Source organism: Capricornis sumatraensis, chromosome 20 (assembly GCF_032405125.1).
Source record: "Capricornis sumatraensis isolate serow.1 chromosome 20, serow.2, whole genome shotgun sequence".
NCBI classification, from domain to species: Eukaryota; Metazoa; Chordata; class Mammalia; order Artiodactyla; family Bovidae; genus Capricornis; species Capricornis sumatraensis.
In genome coordinates, this window is record NC_091088.1 from 10,752,072 (window position 1) to 10,769,650 (window position 17,579).

Here is a 17,579-nt window from a genome sequence, read left to right on the forward strand (position 1 = left end):
AATGTTCATGGGTATCACGGGGGCAAAAAGAAGTCTATGGCCAAGTACATCAGAGAAAAGTTGGGCTGAACAAAGTGAAGTAGATTTCTTTACAGCTGAATATTTTGAAAACTTCACCGTGTGTGGAATTAATGAAACTTCCGGTAAAACTGGAGTCAAGACAGGCCTGAAGGTGGAGGTCCCATGTCCCTGACATGCGTAGCCAATGACTCCACGCAGGACTACACAGTACCTGCATCTCCCACAGAGAGCTGTCACCCGTTCTGCGGTCCAGCAGGAAGAGAAAGAGGTCTCTTGGCCTGACAGCCCAGCCAATCAGAGACTGGGGCAACTTCACCAATGAGAAACCTCCATACACTGGGCTCCCAATCTCCTCCAATGAGAAACCTCCATACACTGGGCTCCCCACCTCCTCCAATGAGAAACCTCCACACACTGGGCTCCTAATCTCCTCCAATGGACTCTGTGGTTTTTACAACCCTGTCCACCACTCTATTTCCCTGTAAGAACAAATTCTGCTTCTTTGTTCTCTGGTTTTGCCTACAATCTGCCATTTTTATATAGCCGAAATGGCAATTCCTCTGGCTGTTCCCAAGTAAACTTGCTTTTGTCGCTAAAAGAACTATCACACAATTAAAGATGAGACATATTAAAATAGATGCATACCTGAAAGAGTAGGACCAAACACAGACTTCCCAAAATGAATGTGGCCACCGTGCCTTCGTAGAGTGCACATCATCTGTCTGAGGTTGCTTGGAACATACTTTGGGAAATACTTTATTCTTCCATCCACAATATTAATTCTTTAACGAGTGGTATGATGTCTAGTTGTCGTTAACAACATATAAATCAACACAGCTCATGCCACGGAGTAGGTATAAATAGGCACTTTGTTGTTAACAGCTTATTGTCGCCAGTAAAACTAAAAGCCAGTTTCAGTGCCCTCACTAATGAGATAGGTGATGGGAGAGGAATGGGTGCCCATGGAGGGGAATGTGAGCTTACGTTCTTTGTAAAAGAAAAGAAATAGTGATGCTGGCATTCAGCTCCATCTCCCCAAAATACCCTCAGTTCAATCGCTCAGTCATGTCCGACTCTTTGCGACCCCGTGAATCGCAGCACGCCAGGCCTCCCTGTCCATCACCAATTCCCGGAGTTCACTCAGATTCACGTGCATCGAGTCAGTGATGCCATCCAGCCATCTCATTCTCGGTCGTCCCCTTCTCCTCCTGCCCCCAATCCCTCCCAGCATCAAAGTTTTTTCCAATGAGTCAGCTCTTCGCATGAGGTGGCCAAAGTACTGGAGCTTCAGCTTTAGCATCATTCCTTCCAAAGAAATCCCAGGGTTGATCTCCTTCAGAATGGACTGGTTGGACCTCCTTGCAGTCCAAGGGACTCTCAAGAGTCTTCTCCAACACCACAGTTCAAAAGCATCAATTCTTCAGCGCTCAGCCTTCTTCACAGTCCAACTCTCACATCCATATAATACCCTAGGGGGCAAAATAAATAAATAAATAAAAATTTCAGGAATTTTTCTCAAAGCAAGTTAAGAGGACATGAGCTGATGTTTCTAAGTGGATGGCAAGATAGAAGGAAATTTAGAAATTACAACCCTCTGACTGTATTAATATGGTAGCCGCAAGCCACATATCACCCTTTAAATTATCTAAAAGTAAATAAAATTTAGGGGCTTCCCTGGTAGTCCAGTGCCTAAGACTCCACACTCCCAAGCAGGGGGCCTGGGTTTGATCCCCAGTCAGGGAACTAGATTCCACACGCTGCAACTAAAGATCGTGCACACAGCAAGGAAGATAGGAGATCCTTCATGCCACAACTAAGACCTAGCACAACCAGATAAATAAATATTTTAAAAACGAAAGTTTAAAATTTAGTTCTGTCACATTAGCCACATTTCAAGTGTTCAGTACCCACATGCGGTTAGCCGTCACTTCACTAGAAAGTGCCAACAGAGAGCATTTCCATCACTGTAGAACGTCCCGCTGGACAGCGGCTGCTAGAAGTAGAATCCTCCACCATCAGACCCTTGAAATCACTCCGTGAGAGCCCTTGTTCTTTTCTGGCTTCCCCTGAAGACCTTAAACTGTGGCCAATGCCCTCCAGCCCTAACAAGACTATTGTGTGGTCTTTCTGAGACAGCCCGGAGCTTCCTTGGTGGCTCAGCGGTGCAGAGTCCTCTTGTCAATGCAGGAGACACAGTTCAATCCCTGATCCTGGAGGACCTCGCTGGTCACAGAGCGACTGAGCCTGTGCACCACAACTGTTGACCCTGTGCTCCGGAGCCTGGACGCGGCAACTACCGAGCCCACGCGCTGCAGTGGCTGAAGCCTTCATATGGTAGAGCCTTGCAGCAGGAGAGCCCTCTGCAATGAGAGCCCCACATGCTACAACTAGAGAGTAGCCCCACGATTGGAGAAGGAGCCAGGGCAGCAGCAAAGACCCGACCCAGCCAAAAATACATAATTAACTAATTTTTTAAAATATTAAAAAAAAAACCACACAACCCAGCCAAAGGGTCAACATGGAACCAGAGGCTAGCAGCAGATGGATGGCATCCTTCTTAAAGAGTTTGTCCACCTCACAGCATTCATTATCCCAGATACACCAAGAGAGGCTGCAGGCCAGAGTGTAGTCCCCAAGAGCAGAGCACAGATGGCATGCTTTCTGCTGAGGCAGAAAGAGTGGATTGGAGAAGGCACCATGCTAGGTAAGTGGTGGAGTCTGGACTGGGGAGGGATGTAACTTTCTATCTCCTCTCACCAACCTTTACAAGCAAAGGGGTTCAATCAGGGTTGAATGCTGAGTTCCTGGTGGACAGACTCAAGGCCAAAGTGAAGGCACAGAGGAATTCTGCAGAATTCGCTGTAGAGTAAAATCTGTTTCTTCCACTGAGGCTGAGCTTCCCACATGCACTGGAAAACCTTAAGCCAATTTGCTAACTAATTCACAAGCTAATTGAGACCAGACTGCTTCTCATCGTGTTGCGCAGTCATGCCATTCTGTGCATCCTAGGCTGAGCCTTCATTCAGATTACAAATTTCCCAGCACAGTTGTTACTGGTAATTAAACCTACTTGATTGTTCCATTACACAAAGATTACATGACTGTTAAGGAATCAAATATAACTAATCTTTATCTCATTTCTAAAGGTGCACAGAGATAAGACCTGACGAGAGTAGAGAAATCTGTGAAAGATGGGCGCTCATCAGTTATTGTCAGTTTTTGGCAGGCCTGGATCAAAGAAACTCAGAGATTTAAGGCATCTTAATATGCAAGCATATATCTGTTTTATTGTTATTACACAATGAAAATTAAACATGAATGAAAAAGCATCATGAGTTACTTTGAAAAATCACATTGGCAGTACTGGGAAATAAATTCCCAGTGATTTACACTTGTGTAGTCTGGGGCCGTTCTAGAAGCATTTTTCCCAATAATCCCCATCTAATCTTCTGTTCCCAGTCCACACCTGCTGCCAGAAGGACTGTCTCAGGTCACTGACTTCTTGGCTCCAGTGTCTCTCCAGACTTCCCGGGTCTGACTGATTTTTACTCTTTTATTTTTTCCATATTCAAGTTCCATTTCTCCCCCTTTCAAAGTTTAGACTTGTATCAGAATCACCCAAAGATCTGGTCACAAATGCAGATGTATTTGCCTTGCAAATGAGGCCGTAACCCACGAATCTACATGTTTAATTACCCCCAGAAGATTTCTGTGCAGACCAAAATTACTTGCTGCCATATTTGACATCAAAATCCTCAACAATAAGGACCAACTGTCCACTGTCCCTGTATTTCCAACATCCAACTTGATGCTGAGCCCAAGAATGGGCACTCAACTTTGAAAACATGCTGAACCAAATTCACAAACTCTTTCCCTTTAACGGGGCTTCCCTGGTGGCTCAGATGGCAAGGAATCTGCCTGCAATGCAGGAGACCAGGGTTCAATACTTGGGTTGGGAAGATCCCCTGGAGAAGGAAATGGCAACCCACTCCAGTATTCTTGCTTGAAGGATTCCATGGACAGAGGAGCCTGGTGGGCTACAGTCCATGGGGTCACAACGAGGATCTTTTACCAAAATGCAAGAACCACATTAAGTCGGGATCTGTCCACCCCAGTTAACTTTGTACAGAACAATCCGCTCAACTGCCCTGGAGTCTCGGCTGAGATGGACCTGCCTGAGTTACCAGCTCCCAAGCCCTTAAAGGGAAATTGTCCCATTGCTACCGATGGCTCCTGGCACTGGGTGGCCCCCACCTGCCTTCCCTCTAGGGTTGCTACATCATCCAGTGTTAGAAGGCGGTGACTTTCATCCGTTCAGCATCGAACACCTCATCTCCCTTGGGAGCACTCCCTTGGGAGCATTTAAACTAGTGCCTTCACTGGTACATCAGAATCGCCTAGACGCTTGCTCAGAAATGCATGTTCCTAGATGAATTTCCACCCTGAGATAAGTACCTGTGGGGTGGGATTCAGGGCACTTAGATGTCCACACAGCATCCTTGCCGCTGGATAATTTTCGAGACCGAGGACCCCTGACCTGTTCAAAAAAGCATTTCTGTTTCCACCTAATCTTCAAAGAACTCTGTCCACTTCCTCTACTAGGGCTTCCCTGGTAGTCCAGTGGCTAAGAATCTGCCTGCCAAAGCAGCGGACGTGGGTTCAATCCCTGCTCCGGGAAGATTTCACATGCTGCAGGGCAACTAAGCCCCCAGGCTGCAATTGCTGAAGCCCACATGTTTAGAGCCCATGTTCCACAACAAGAGAAGTCAGCACAATAAGAAGGCCTCGAACCCCAGCTAGAGAAAGCTCGCCACAACTAGAGAAAGCCCATACTCAGCAACGAAGACCCGGTGCAGCCAAAAGTAAATAAATACATCTTCCTGTGTTAGAAGGGGCAAGTCTCTGCCTCCTTAACTCTCTCTGATTTGCTGGGGAGAGGGGTGTGATTTGCTGGGGAGAGGGGTGGGGGGTGGAGGGAGGTGATGGAGATATGTCTGCAGGGCCCAGCCCAGCAATTGTAACCATCATCCCCTGATAGATATGTGAGAACGAACCTGAAAGCTCCCCTCTGACACTTCCCAGCAGGAGTTTAGAGACCCTAGCAAACTGAGGAAGGAGCAGAGGAAACTCCTATTTCTTGAGTGTTGCCCTAAAGGTTGAGAAGCGAGCGACGAGAATGAAGACAACACAAAATCTGGTGCAGCGGGTCAGGGGCCCTGCAGCCTCTACTGGACTGCGGTGCAGCGTCCACTCGTAGTCCAGCTTTTGTTCCTTTGTGCAGACTGCAAGACTGTCTTTGATCTTATTTCTCAGACACTACACCGACATAGTCCAAATCTCCTTGTTTTACCCCAGACTGGTCCCTTCTGGGCTAGTCTCAGGAACAATTAGCAAGTGCGTAGGCAGCGTTCATGCCTGACACCGACCCGGTGTTCCAAGATCCACGCTTTCATGATCCCAGTCATACTCCCTTCTGGGGCTGGCCTTGAGGTTTGTAACAAGGAGATTATTCTTAAGAAAAACACATTTTCTTAACATATGCTGTTTTTCCAGGTGCTATTTCTGTGAAATTTCTCAAGGCCGTGAAAGTACATTATTAGGAATTCCCACTATACTTGAGCTTTATTTCCTGGGAAAATAACACTAAATGCTTAGTGTTTCCTATTATCTTACTTTCCCTCCACATTCTACCTGGAGCCCACTGCCTCCTCCCGGGCAGAATTAATCCCTTCCCCACTGCTCCTCACTCTCCAGAGTACTCTGCCCCGACCCTCCTAGATTAGAGCACTTTTCTGGCATTAAAGCTAATTGTAGGTCTTTTTCCCCAGACATCCTTTGCTGCAAAGGCTGGTTGGTATTTTCTTGATCTCTGCACCACCCAGACATGGCCTTAAGGTGCCGCCCAAATTAAGTTTCCAGGTGGGTGGACCTTATCTGCAGTCCTCAGGATGTGCCTCTTTGACGGAAATGCACATGGAGGTGTTGGCTTTGCAGGCTGGCCTGAACCTTTTTATAGCTTTGTTTTTCTTCAACACAGTTTCCAGAATTTATGTCGCTACCAACAAATCTGTGTGCAAAAGCTACAGAGACAAATTATTTCCCCTAGAAGACACTGCCCATTAACCTTCAAGCCTGTATTGTTTTGCAGATATATATATATATATATATATATAGATATAGATATAGATATATATAGAGAGATATGCATTTTAGCTTGTGATGCCCCCTGTGCTATGGCTTCCAGCATTACAAAAGCCATAACAGCTAACTGTTTTTCCAACAGTATTTCTGATTGAAAGCAGATGCCCTGCATTTAGCCTTGGTACACAGCAAAGCATCTAAGGATGCTGTTTTTACACGAAGGCAATCCAGACTCCCTCCTTTCTGATGTCAGAGAAGGGATAGGTATTTATCAGAAGGTTTAAAGTTTTTTTTTTTTTCTGGTTCTTTCAGTCTGGACTTTTAGAAGAACTCCTGCCTCCAACTGCCCCCCAATTTCTCCTCACTTCTAATCCATCTCCCAACCTGATTCCACAGAGATCTTCCTGAAAACCCAGACCTGTTCATTCCTCTTCCTTCAGAAAGAAGTTCAACTTCCATCTTGCTGTGATTTCCAAAGCTTTCTCCTCTGTTCCCAGGGCTCCAGTCTGCAAGTTGCCCTTTTGGTTCCAGCCACGCTGCACTCCTTGACTCTCTGAAACTCTTCACTCAAGCTTTGGTTTCTGCTGTTCCCTCTGCCTGGAATGCCACTGCCCCCACTTTGGCCTCTTGAAACCCCACCTAGCCCTCAAAACCTACTCAAGTGCCAGCTCCCTGCTGTGTGGGGCAAGGCACTGACCCACTCTGAGCCTCAGTTTGTTCATCTTCAAAAGGAGGATTCAACCAAAGGATGGGCAAAAGAAGAGAAAATAGAATGCTTGGACAATAATCTCCAGCCCCCAACTCCATCTTCACTCTCTTTTTATACAGAGCTAGAGCACACTGCGCATTCATTATCATCCCCAACAGACTAAGAGGTCTTGGGGGTCAGGGGGCTGCACTTTAGACGTGCCTGGCACAATGGATATGTCTGCAATGGATATGTCGATTCATCTCTTTCTCACTGCCAATCAGATCCACATAATTCACAGGCCCGTTGCTTGTGAGAGGTTGCATCAAAATAAATGAACTTAGAGGTCAGAATGATCTAACCTTAAAGCCTAGCTGTGTGACCTTAATAAGCAAGATATTGTTTTTGTTTTTGCCATGCCCACAGCATATGGGTTTAGTTCCCTGACCAGGAATGGAACCCACACCCCCTGCATGGAAAGCATCCAGTCTTAACCACTGGATCACTAGGGAAGTTCCCAAAGCAAGACACATTTTTAAATTTCCTGCTCTGGAGAGTGAGGATGGCAACACCTCTGTGGAAATAACCTTACTTCACGGGGTTGCTCAGAGGACTAAGTACACTAACATTTAAGAGAAAAACTAGCATCACTATTCTTAGGATGCCATCAAGCTTTTGGTTTGGGCTTTCCCAGCCTTGGCAAACTGGCGAGGTGAACAGCTGAGCTCAGTGGTCTTAGAGGTCTTGGAAACTGTGGCCCAACTCTCCCTCGACCAGGGCTACATTGTAATTTTCATGGGCCCTAGGTAATTTTGGTTTTATGGACCTTTCTCCTTTAAATAATAAAATGAATATTCTTTTAGGACTGCATTGGTTAAAGATGAATATAACCCAAGCAGAATTCATTATTATATACTGCTTCTTATTATATTCATTTTCTTCTTTGGAAAGAAATTAAAGTTAAGGAATTCCCTGGCAATCCAGTAGTTAGGACTTGGTGCTTTCGCTGCATAGGCCATTCAAGGTGGCAAAAAAAGAAAGAAAAGAAATGAAAATTAAAACATTTGTCATGGAGTCCTGAAATTCTGGGGGGTCCTGGGCATTGCACCTCCTGTGCAGGATGGAGAAGTCAGCCTTAGCCTTCCATCTCTGAATTAACCTTTTGAATGTAAGCTCAAACCAGGCTCCCTCTCACTGGTCTTCTTCAGCTACTTCTGGGATCTTTGCACAAATTCATTCTTTTTCCTGAAACTCTCCCCCTGCCCTTCTCCCTCTCGGAGCAACAGAACTCCCTTACAATACAGCTCACTGCGCTCTACACCCAGTTTCCGTCCGATCCAGCATCTCCTGGGTGGGACCCGAGAGTCTATCCATTTTTAACAGCACACGGACGCCGCTGATGTGGACGGTCGCGGCTTCTCCCAGGACGACACTTCAAGAACAGCAGCTTTCCGGGTCAGCTCGGATACTAGTCTCTCTGGGAAGCTTTCTCTGATTTGCTTCTCCCTCACATGCTCCCCAGAGACTAAGGGCTTCATCTAGGTAATTGTCTGAGTTCTGTCTCCCTCTCTCCTATTTGACTGTAAGCTCCGTGTTGTCTGTTCACTCACCGTCGCGCCTGCATCCAGCACAAAGTAGGTGCTGGGTAAACATGTGCGGACTGCTGTTCAGAAAAATCGAACCAACTTGACCACCTAGCAACGGTGAGTACGAATGTTAGAATTCTCTCAAGTCACCAGCACTGCATTCTCCCCCTTTCCCCCTTTTCAACAATTGTCAATTTCAGAATTCTTCCTTTAGCTCCTGCCTTTGAGGGAAAGCAGGAAGAAGCTCTGCGCGACCAGGAAGGCGGGGCCTTAAGCCCCACTAGCCCTGCCCCCACGCCTCGCCCCGCCCCACTAGCCCCGCCCCGCCCCGCCCCGATCTTCAGCCTGGGGCTCTCGGTCCCGCCCTGCGTCCTAAGCCAGGCCCCGCCCCGGCTCCGGGCCCCGCCTCTCTCCCCGCTTCAGGCCCGGAGCTGTTCTGCGCATGCTCGTCCGGCAGAGTGCCTTGGGAGGCGTTGCTGGCAAGAAGCGAACTCTCCTGGGGCGATGTCGCCACCCGGCCCTCCCCAAGAACCAGTCAGGTAAGACCTCCCCGACCTCTGGCACCCCGAGCCGGACCTGGCCCTGCCTTGATCACTGCGCGGCCGGACAGGTTGAGGGCCGTGAGTGCCCGGGGCCTTCTGGCTACTTGTTGCGGGTCCCGCCTGCCCGCCTTCCGGAGCCCCACGCTCCGGACGCTCACCTCCTTTGGCAGCTCGCAGGGTCCCCGGGCCTTCGTGCCTACCCCCGCCAAAGACAGAGCCGGGTTTGCACGCTTGGTGGGCGCACGGCCCCCGAGGGCTTCCCTCTTCCGCTTGCCGAGCCTCAGCCGTCGGACAGCGAGCCCGCACCAGGCAGCGCCCGGGTCAAGGTCCCCGGGCTACTTCCAGCATCAGTTACACAGACTCTGAGCCTGGAACGTGATCGTGTTTTCACCTTAATGAGAAAAGCATGGAAAGAAGGTGAGATGAGCCCATGTCCAGAATGCAGTACAGAATGTACCGACAGTAGTGTTTACCTGGCGATTACTCCAAGCACCAGCTCCTTATGTGGACGGTTTTGCAGACTGTTGCTTCTGCTGGTCCCTCTGGTCAGTTCTGGGCACCACACTTTTAACCAGTCCCTCACATTCCTGGTCGGAAATTCTAGTTTCCTTTTCTGGACACCTGCCTGTGTGCACTAGGATGTGCTCTGGAGTCCCCTCCAGTGCCAGCATACCTGTGACTCTTTTCAGGCCATTTGGGCATTTTCAGCACCCACTGCAGTTTCCTAACTACGTTATTGAGCATCCTACCTCCTAGAAAGAGGCAAGAAATAGCAGACATCTCTGGCAAGCAACTATGCATCTAAGGACTGAGACATTTAAACGGCAGCCACAGAACTGTATCATTTAATCCTTACAAACATCCTCAACGTGTCACACATCAGGAAAGGGGGGCTTAAAGAGGTCAGTCCTAACATTGTGAAACCAGTCTGGCTCCCTTAAACACCTGCTTTTGCCCCTTACACAAAACTGCCTTAACCCATGGTTATGGACTCAGAGAACAATGTGTGGTTAAAGCCTAAATACTTGGATTTTACTAAGTCACAAGTGGACCCAGCAGTCTGTGTTGTAACACACCCTCTGGGTGACTCTGTTGTTGCATAAGTTTGGGAATCAGTGTTATAAGGTATTTGAAGACAAGGGTTTGATAATGTGACATAAGGGCCAGGTTAAGAGAACGCCGTTAACCTTACGACGGTGTAACCTTTGTAACAATGAACTTGCTCTGCAAATCTGTCTTCCTCAGTATTGAATCGAACCCGGGTCTCCCGCATGGCAGGCATACGCTTTACCGTCTGAGCCACCAGGGAAGCCCCCAACTGTGGGTTTCAGCACTGAACTATTGCACAATTGAAAGAATATTTTACCATCATTCAAAATTAATTTAGATTTTAAAGTGAACTCAGGTACTAAACTGGGTTCTTAGTAGTTTTTGCCTCATTTTGTCTTACCAAAGGTCACATGATTTGGGTGTTATTATTGCTGTCCTATTATTAAAAAGCACACTGAGACTAGAAATGCTAAATACCAGGACACATAACAAAGCAGAAACATCATGCAGTTTAGGAGCTTTTTATCATAACTCTGGTTACTAAACTGTGTGGTTTGTTTCCATTTTAGAAACAGCTTGATCGATGACGCTAAGGCCCGCTTAAAAAAGCATGACTCTGGGACCAAATATTCTCACTGTTCATCTAACAAATTTTCGATCCTTCTACCATTGTTGGCTAAAGATGGGAAACTTAACCTGTTGTTCACCCTCCGGTCAGAGAAGGTAAGTGACGAAAAGGTTCCTGACCTTAAGGTCTCAAGGATATTTGAAATGTGGTCACTAGCACATAGTTTGAGGTTCCAGATTCTCAGCTGGGCTTTCAAAGTTGTGATGTTCAAGGGGTACATGAAGCCACAGAATCATGTGGCTTTTTATGGAGAAGTTTTAGAAAGTAAAATAAGCAATTGAGCTAGCAAGTAATTTAAAATACTTTGATGCCAGGGTTTCTTATCCAGCCATTGCCATTTGGGCAATTTGTTTTGAGAGTTACCCTGTACATTATGGGATGTTTAACAATATCCTTGGCCTCTATCCACTAGAGACCAGTAACACACACACAGACAACACACACACTTTGTGACAACCACATATGTCTCCAGATATCGCCTACTCTCTTGCAGGGATGGGGGACGTAAAACTGCCCCCACCAAGAGCCACTGTTTTAGATTAATCCCACCCCAGGTATAGTGTGTGTATGTGTATCCAGATCACTTTACTGTAAACCAGAAACTAACACAACATTGTAAATCAACTGTACTTCAATTTAAAAAAAATTTTTTTAAGTTTTTTAAGGAGTAACATTTCATCTCAACTTTAAAAAATATTTAAAAAAATAGTTGCTTATAGAACTGTGCAGACTCATTGACAAGAAATCCATCTGAAGCATTGTGCCCAGACCAGTAAGCACTTGATAAAGGTTATCCATTCAAAACACTGCGCTTTTCATTATCCTTTTGTTTGGCCTTTTTTCTCCATCAATGTAAATCTGTGTGTGTGTGTGTATGCTAAAAAACCAGAAAAATCAGAGAGAAAAATCAGAAGTGAAGGTAGTTTCTCCTAGTTCAGTTTTTTTAAAGGACTCAAGTTTGAAAAAAAGAAAAACTTTTCATTTGGTCTTATTCCCTACTGGTTGCCATAAGTATGGGAATGGTCTCTGGCACAAGACAGAAATTCAGCACATACTTGTTGAATGAGTGAGTGGTTCCAAACTTGGAATCCCACACGGCGGCTCTGTCCCTTCCATATCCAGCTGAGAAGGTCACCCGGAGAGGTCTGCTTTCCTGGAGGTAAGTGCGATCCTACGGATGCGGACGACGTGGCCACGGCTCTCCGGGAAGCCCAGGAGGAAGTGGGGCTGCGTCCTCATCAAGTGGAGGTGGTCTGCTGCCTGATGCCACTGCCGTTTGATGTAAGGCTGGGGGTGGAGCTGGCTTGCTTAGACTCGCGTGAGCTCGCAGTAGATAGACTATCTTCAGGATCCCATGACCCCACGACCCTCAAGCATGCGGTACAGAGTCAAGAGACTGGCTCATGTGTGGGCTTTGACCCCGCTGGGCAAAGAGGCCTTGGGCAAGCCCCACTTCCTGTCTGGGCCCCTCCTTCCCCATCCAGAAATGAAAGGGCTGAACGCCATCAGCGGTTTTCAGACTGGGTGCTGTGGAACCCTGTAGATGCCTCAGTGTTGACATTGAGTTCACATTCAGTTTTCTCCAGTTTGGGTTTATTTTTGGGAATTCCCTTGAAAAAAATAACACACACTTGAGCATGCTACATACCAAATTTTAGCCCCTCGGAGGCCACTGAAGGTACTAATTTTTGCACATACCATGGAACCAGGCTTCTCCATATCACAAAGATTGAGCAATATCCTGAGATCTAGGGAAGCTGTTTAGAAACAGTCACTACTTGTAACTGCATTTCTGTTTGAAGCAGGATTTGATAGTATATATGAAACAAACAAACGTAACAACAAAAGGGGTCCTGGGAATGATAGAGCCGGACCTTATTTCACATGAGCTGATCACAACACTGTCTCTTTTATGCTAACTGACTGTAGAAGGAGTGCCGTGCCGTGCTAAGGCCCTTCAGTCATGTCCGATTCTTGGTGACCCATGGACTGTAGCCTGCCAGGCTCCTCTGTCCGTGGGATTCTCCAGGCCAGAATACTGGAGCGGGTTGCCATGCCCTCCTCCAGGGGATTTTCCCAACCCAGGGGTCAAACCCATGTCGGGAGGATCCCCTGGAGGAGGGCAGAAGGAGTAAATGGGGTAAATTTAAAGGTGCATAACAGAATTATTTGACTGGTCTAAAATTTTTCATATATACTTGTAATTTTAGAATGGTTACTGATTTCACAGAGAGTTCTCACGTAGCCATGCTCAGGTCCCCCAGTTACTGACATCGGACATCACTGTGATACATTGGTCACAACTAAGAAGTCAGTGTCAGCACTTTACCGTCACTGAACTCCACGCTTTGCTTGCCTTTTACTAGTTTTTCTACTGATGTCCCCCTTTCTGCCCCGGCTCTCACGCATGTTGCTCTTGCTTGCCATGCCTCCTCATTCTCTGGTCTGGGCCAGTTTCTTAGACTGCCCTTGTTTTTATGGATTTGACACTTGTGAGGGGCACAGGTCAGGTGTGTTCTTGCACGCTCCTCAATTTGGGTTTATCTGATACTGTTCTCCTGGTTGAGCTAAGGTTACAGGCTTGGGGGAAGAATAATACCCCAGAGGTGAACTTCACTCATCACCTATCAGAATAGGTATAATTTTTTTTTTAATAGTATTGGGCTTTCATATGACTTTTTATGTCAAAGGAGGAATTCCACTGATGCCTAAAAATTAGCAAGCCAGATTGCCCTTTGTGATGATCAGTGATGCTGAGATCTTTCTTAATTGGGTCCATTTTAAGAATAGAGAGGTCACCACTCCCAGGAGATTTAGCTTGGAAGAAGCTAAAGGCCATTCCATAAATATGCCCTCAGTGAGAAAGAAATGAGACAGAAAAGTAACATGGGATTAAGACAAGACGTGTGTCAGTTACTTCCTCTGTGTCTTCTAATGGAAGCCCTTTTCAGGGGATAACTGCAAATCTCCTGGGACGTCTCAGAGATTTATTTTAGAACTCTCTTGACAAAACACGTAATGGTTATAAGTTCCCTAAATGAGAGTAAGTCCATTTCCAAGGTCCCCAGAGCTGCTGAGTTCACCTGTAAGGGGATCGTATACAACAGTCCTCACAGGTGTGTGTGTGTTCAAATGACCTGATCCTGCTATAATGCCAGTCACACCACCGAGAAATTAGAATGAAGAAAGGCTTTCAAGAAAGATGTACAGTATTTAGAAGTGCCAGTGAGGGTCGTTTTGTTTTTTGGACTTTGCAAATCTTTTAAATATGGTTCGAAAATGCCATTTATTTAATGCCTAGAAGCCTAATCTAATTCAGTCAGAATTCTAATTCTTGACTGGGGGTAATTTTCTCTCTTGGGGAACACACACACGGCAATGCCTGGAGATGTTTTGGGGGTGTCACTGGTTTTCCCTTATCCCTGGTGTTAACCCTCCCAGGCCTTCCAGCCCCCAACTGACCTTCATACATGTCATTGTATCATACATGTATGAGCTTCTCTCTGCAAAGGCCTCAAGGGACAGTTCTCCTTTTTCTCTACGCGTGGCCCATAACTCCCAGTCTCCATCCTTTTCTTGGCTTCCTGAAGGCCCGATTCCTGTAACATTTCAGTGGTGTGTCCTGACTTCCGAGGCTGTGTCTAATGGTCTGCAGCTTCTTCCAGGAGCCCTAAGCCTGCCTCATCCTATGTCCAGAGCAGAAACCAGTCTCTGTGGGATTTCAACTCAGCGAATGGGCAAAATCTAGGCTCTTATGGGTCCTGGGATGTCTGCCACATACCACCTGTTTTCCTGCCAGTTCAGACACCTGTGTTTTTAGACATGGGATGTGCAGGTTGCTATTTCAGCCACAAGTTTCTACAGTCTCTCTTACTTTGCTAAGCTTGAACCCTGTTGAGTGTGCCTGACTCCCCATCTAGAACATTCAGTCTTAAACCGTGATTACCCTTTGAGGCTTTGATTCTTTTTCTTTCCCACACTAATTTCCTTAGACTTGACATGCCAGTTCAAGGGCTGGCACTGGCCATGCAAAGTTCCTGCCCAGGCACCTGCCTAATAGGCATGGCCCTGAGACCTCCGGAGGGCCTGAGCCACAGCTGGGGACGCTGCCCCGTGGTCTCCGAGCCGCTTGCTGGTGTGCCAGCTCGGAGATTTGGTGACCAGCATTTTGATAGAACTTCAGTGCTCGACTCCAGCGTGTGGGCAGCAGGCCTGGAGTAGAATCCTGGCTTCTGCCAAGTGGGAGCCAGGTGTGGCCATGGGCAAGTTTTTTTCTGATCCAGTTTCCATTTGTAAAGCTTCTTCAGGAGCTGGTTGTTATGAAGAACCTGGGGGAGGCTGATGGATTCTAGACGAGGGGCCCACAGGCTGTGAGGTTTGAGTGGAGAGAGCAGCCACGGATGCACGGTGAGCGGCGCTCCAGGCTCTGTCCAGATGCTTTTTTTTTTTTTTTTTAATTTATTTCTTAATTGGAGAAAATTTGCTTTACAGTGTAGTGTGGGTTTCTGCCATACTACAATGCAAATAAGTGGTAGTTATACATGGATCACGTCCCTCTGGAGTGCCAGGCTGGCCTCCGCGTGTTACACGCAGCTCCTTGCCAGCTGTCTCTCTGACACATGGGAGTGTGCACGGGCGATGGGGCTTTCTGCCGTCGCCCGCCCTCTGCTTGCCCCTCTGTGTCCACGAGTCTGCTCTCTGTGTCTGCGGCTCCATTCCCTTCCTGCACGTACGTTCATCGGTGCCACTTTTCTCGATTCTGTATATATGCTCTAACAGTCCTCTTAGGCTGTGTTTCTGACACACACACAGACACACACACACTGGTTCTCTCTCAGTACTCATGCCCTCAGGCTCCTGGAGCTGCACCCTGCCCCCATGAGTCAGCACTGTCTTGATTTACTCCTGGCCAGGCAGAGGCCGGGCATGAAAGCCCAGCCCCCTCATCATCTCCTGGGACAGACCAACGCACACTTTATACCCCAGAGCTGCCCGCAGCATCCCTGCCTGGCTTCCCCGCTCCAACCCTCACCCCTTTGTCCTCGAGCTCTTCCTTAAGAAACCCCTGGCATCTGAGCGTTCATCTCAGTGGCTGCTTGGGGGGACCACGTGACAGAAAAGGCTGTCAGGCAGGCCGAGCACAGTGAGGGTCCCACCTTAGGGACGTCTGGAGCCCGCGCTCCCCTCCTCCGCTCTGGGTCCAAATGTTGACTGCGTCGTTAATTCGGTCAACCGCCTGAGTCATCACTGCTCCTCAACGTGCCTTAGCTGCCCTCCCTCAAGACCTCCCACAGGCATATTGGTCCTCCTGGAGAAGCCCAGCCCCACAGTGTCTCCCTGGATTTCCCCACTCACTTTCTTTCAGGAATTCCCCGTTTCATCTCCCTTTCTCGTTCAAGGTCATGCCGCCCCCATCAGCTCCTACACTAAACCCCAGGCCTCCCCCGCCAGACTCCAGGTAGAATCTTTCACCTAACAGCACCCTGTGTTCATTTCAGAACAGTGGTGGTTATAAACAGAAATCTCCCCTCCAGCTAGCCTCCTAGGCTCCTCTGTCCATGAGATTCTCCAGGCAGGAATACTGGAGTAGGTTGCCATTTCCTTCTCCAGGGGACCTTCTCGACCCAGGGATCGAACCCACGTCTCCTGTCTCCAATCTGCATTGGCAGGCGGATTCTTTACCACACCTCCATTTAAGGGACATAAAGTTTAGTTATAGAGAAAGTTTTATGTAACGGACTGCTTTGGCCTATGAGCTTAGTTTATGCAGCAGCAGCATGTGTTTAGACATACTTTTTTTTTTTTTTGAAATGGTATCTCTCACATCTCAGCGTCTTCCATGTTCTGCTTTCAGAAGGATATGTGGATAACTCCGGTTGTAGGATTTATAGACTCCGACTTTGAGGCCAGACCTAACCCGGATGAAGTTAAGAACGTGTTCCTGGTGCCTCTGGAATACTTCCTGCATCCCCGTGTTTACCATCAGAGTTACCTGACACACCGCGGTCGTCGTGTTATTGTTCACTGCTTTGAGTACACGGACCCTGAACATGGTGTGACATACTACATCTGGGGACTGACTGCAAGATGTGCCGTGTTTATCGCCTTAGTGATTTTGGGGGAAAAACCCTCCTTTGAGGTTGACTTTAATCTCAGCGATTTGATTCCACCCTCTGAAGAGTCCTTCCTGAAGCCTCAGAAACATGCTCTGAGCAAGTTATGATTTATGAGACCAACACCCAAATGACTCTCTGAGCAGTGTTCTTGTGGGCTTAGCCATGGAACAATGATTCGACCAGCTGTTGGAATTTGACAGGTGTGAATATTTTTACTGCAACTTGAAGGTAAAAAACCTTGCCTTTTCCCCAGTTGTCCTCTACTGTCTGAAAAAGCAAGTCTTTCAAAAGTAGAAAAGTGTGTTTGTACTATTGCATAGTTTCACCCCCAATCTGTGTAACAATACTTTTCTTACATGTGTAAGAAAAGTGGTCCAGTGGCTAAGACTCTGAGCTTCCAAAGCAGGGGGCCTGAGTTCAGTCCCTGGGCAGAGAACTAGATCCTATATGCTGCAACTAAGACCCAGCACAGCCAAATAAATAAAATCAGTATTTTAAAAATATTTGTTGAATGTATGACCATGTGGCATTGATCTTATTTGTACGAGGCAACCTCACTCTCTCTGTTATATGCGACAGAAACTCTTGACCAGCCATCAGAACACACCCTCCTTCTCCTTGGCTGTAGAGTTGAAGCTGAGCCCATAGCTCCCCAGGCAGAACCAGCATTGACTAAGTTCCAGTGCAGTTAAATGTAGCTCTGAAATTGAATTTAGGCCAATGGGATGTGAAATCGTTCTTGCTGGTCATCTCCAATTTCAATTTAAGAGATAAACCAAACTCCCTCGATTGCCTTTTCCATGATTT

General features: G+C 47.2%; 1 protein-coding gene across 2 annotated transcripts; it reads left to right on the forward strand.

The window, feature by feature from the left end:
- The first annotated feature begins 8,909 nt into the window (after window positions 1–8,909).
- On the forward strand, window positions 8,910–17,197 carry NUDT7 (nudix hydrolase 7). 2 transcript variants are annotated; one of them, XM_068992909.1, is made up of 4 exons: window positions 8,910–8,975; window positions 10,598–10,751; window positions 11,779–11,937; window positions 16,511–17,197. In XM_068992909.1, the coding sequence occupies exons 1-4, from the start codon at window positions 8,941–8,943 to the stop codon at window positions 16,877–16,879; spliced, it is 717 nt and encodes a 238-aa protein (XP_068849010.1). In that variant the 5' UTR covers window positions 8,910–8,940; the 3' UTR covers window positions 16,880–17,197. The 2 variants fall into 2 exon arrangements, with proteins under 2 accessions (XP_068849010.1, XP_068849011.1); XM_068992910.1 differs by lacking the exon at window positions 11,779–11,937.
- The last annotated feature ends 382 nt before the right edge of the window (window positions 17,198–17,579 follow it).

What these genes read in the sequence shown, in the direction of transcription:
- NUDT7 (XM_068992909.1), top strand. Translation starts at nt 8,941, where the DNA reads ATGTCGCCACCCGGCCCTCCCCAAGAACCAGTCAG. An exon ending in CCTCCCCAAGAACCAGTCAG is followed by an intron (nt 8,976 to 10,597) that starts GTAAGACCTCCC and finishes TTTCCATTTTAG; the next exon opens with AAACAGCTTGATCGATGACG. An exon ending in TCACCCTCCGGTCAGAGAAG is followed by an intron (nt 10,752 to 11,778) that starts GTAAGTGACGAA and finishes TTCCATATCCAG; the next exon opens with CTGAGAAGGTCACCCGGAGA.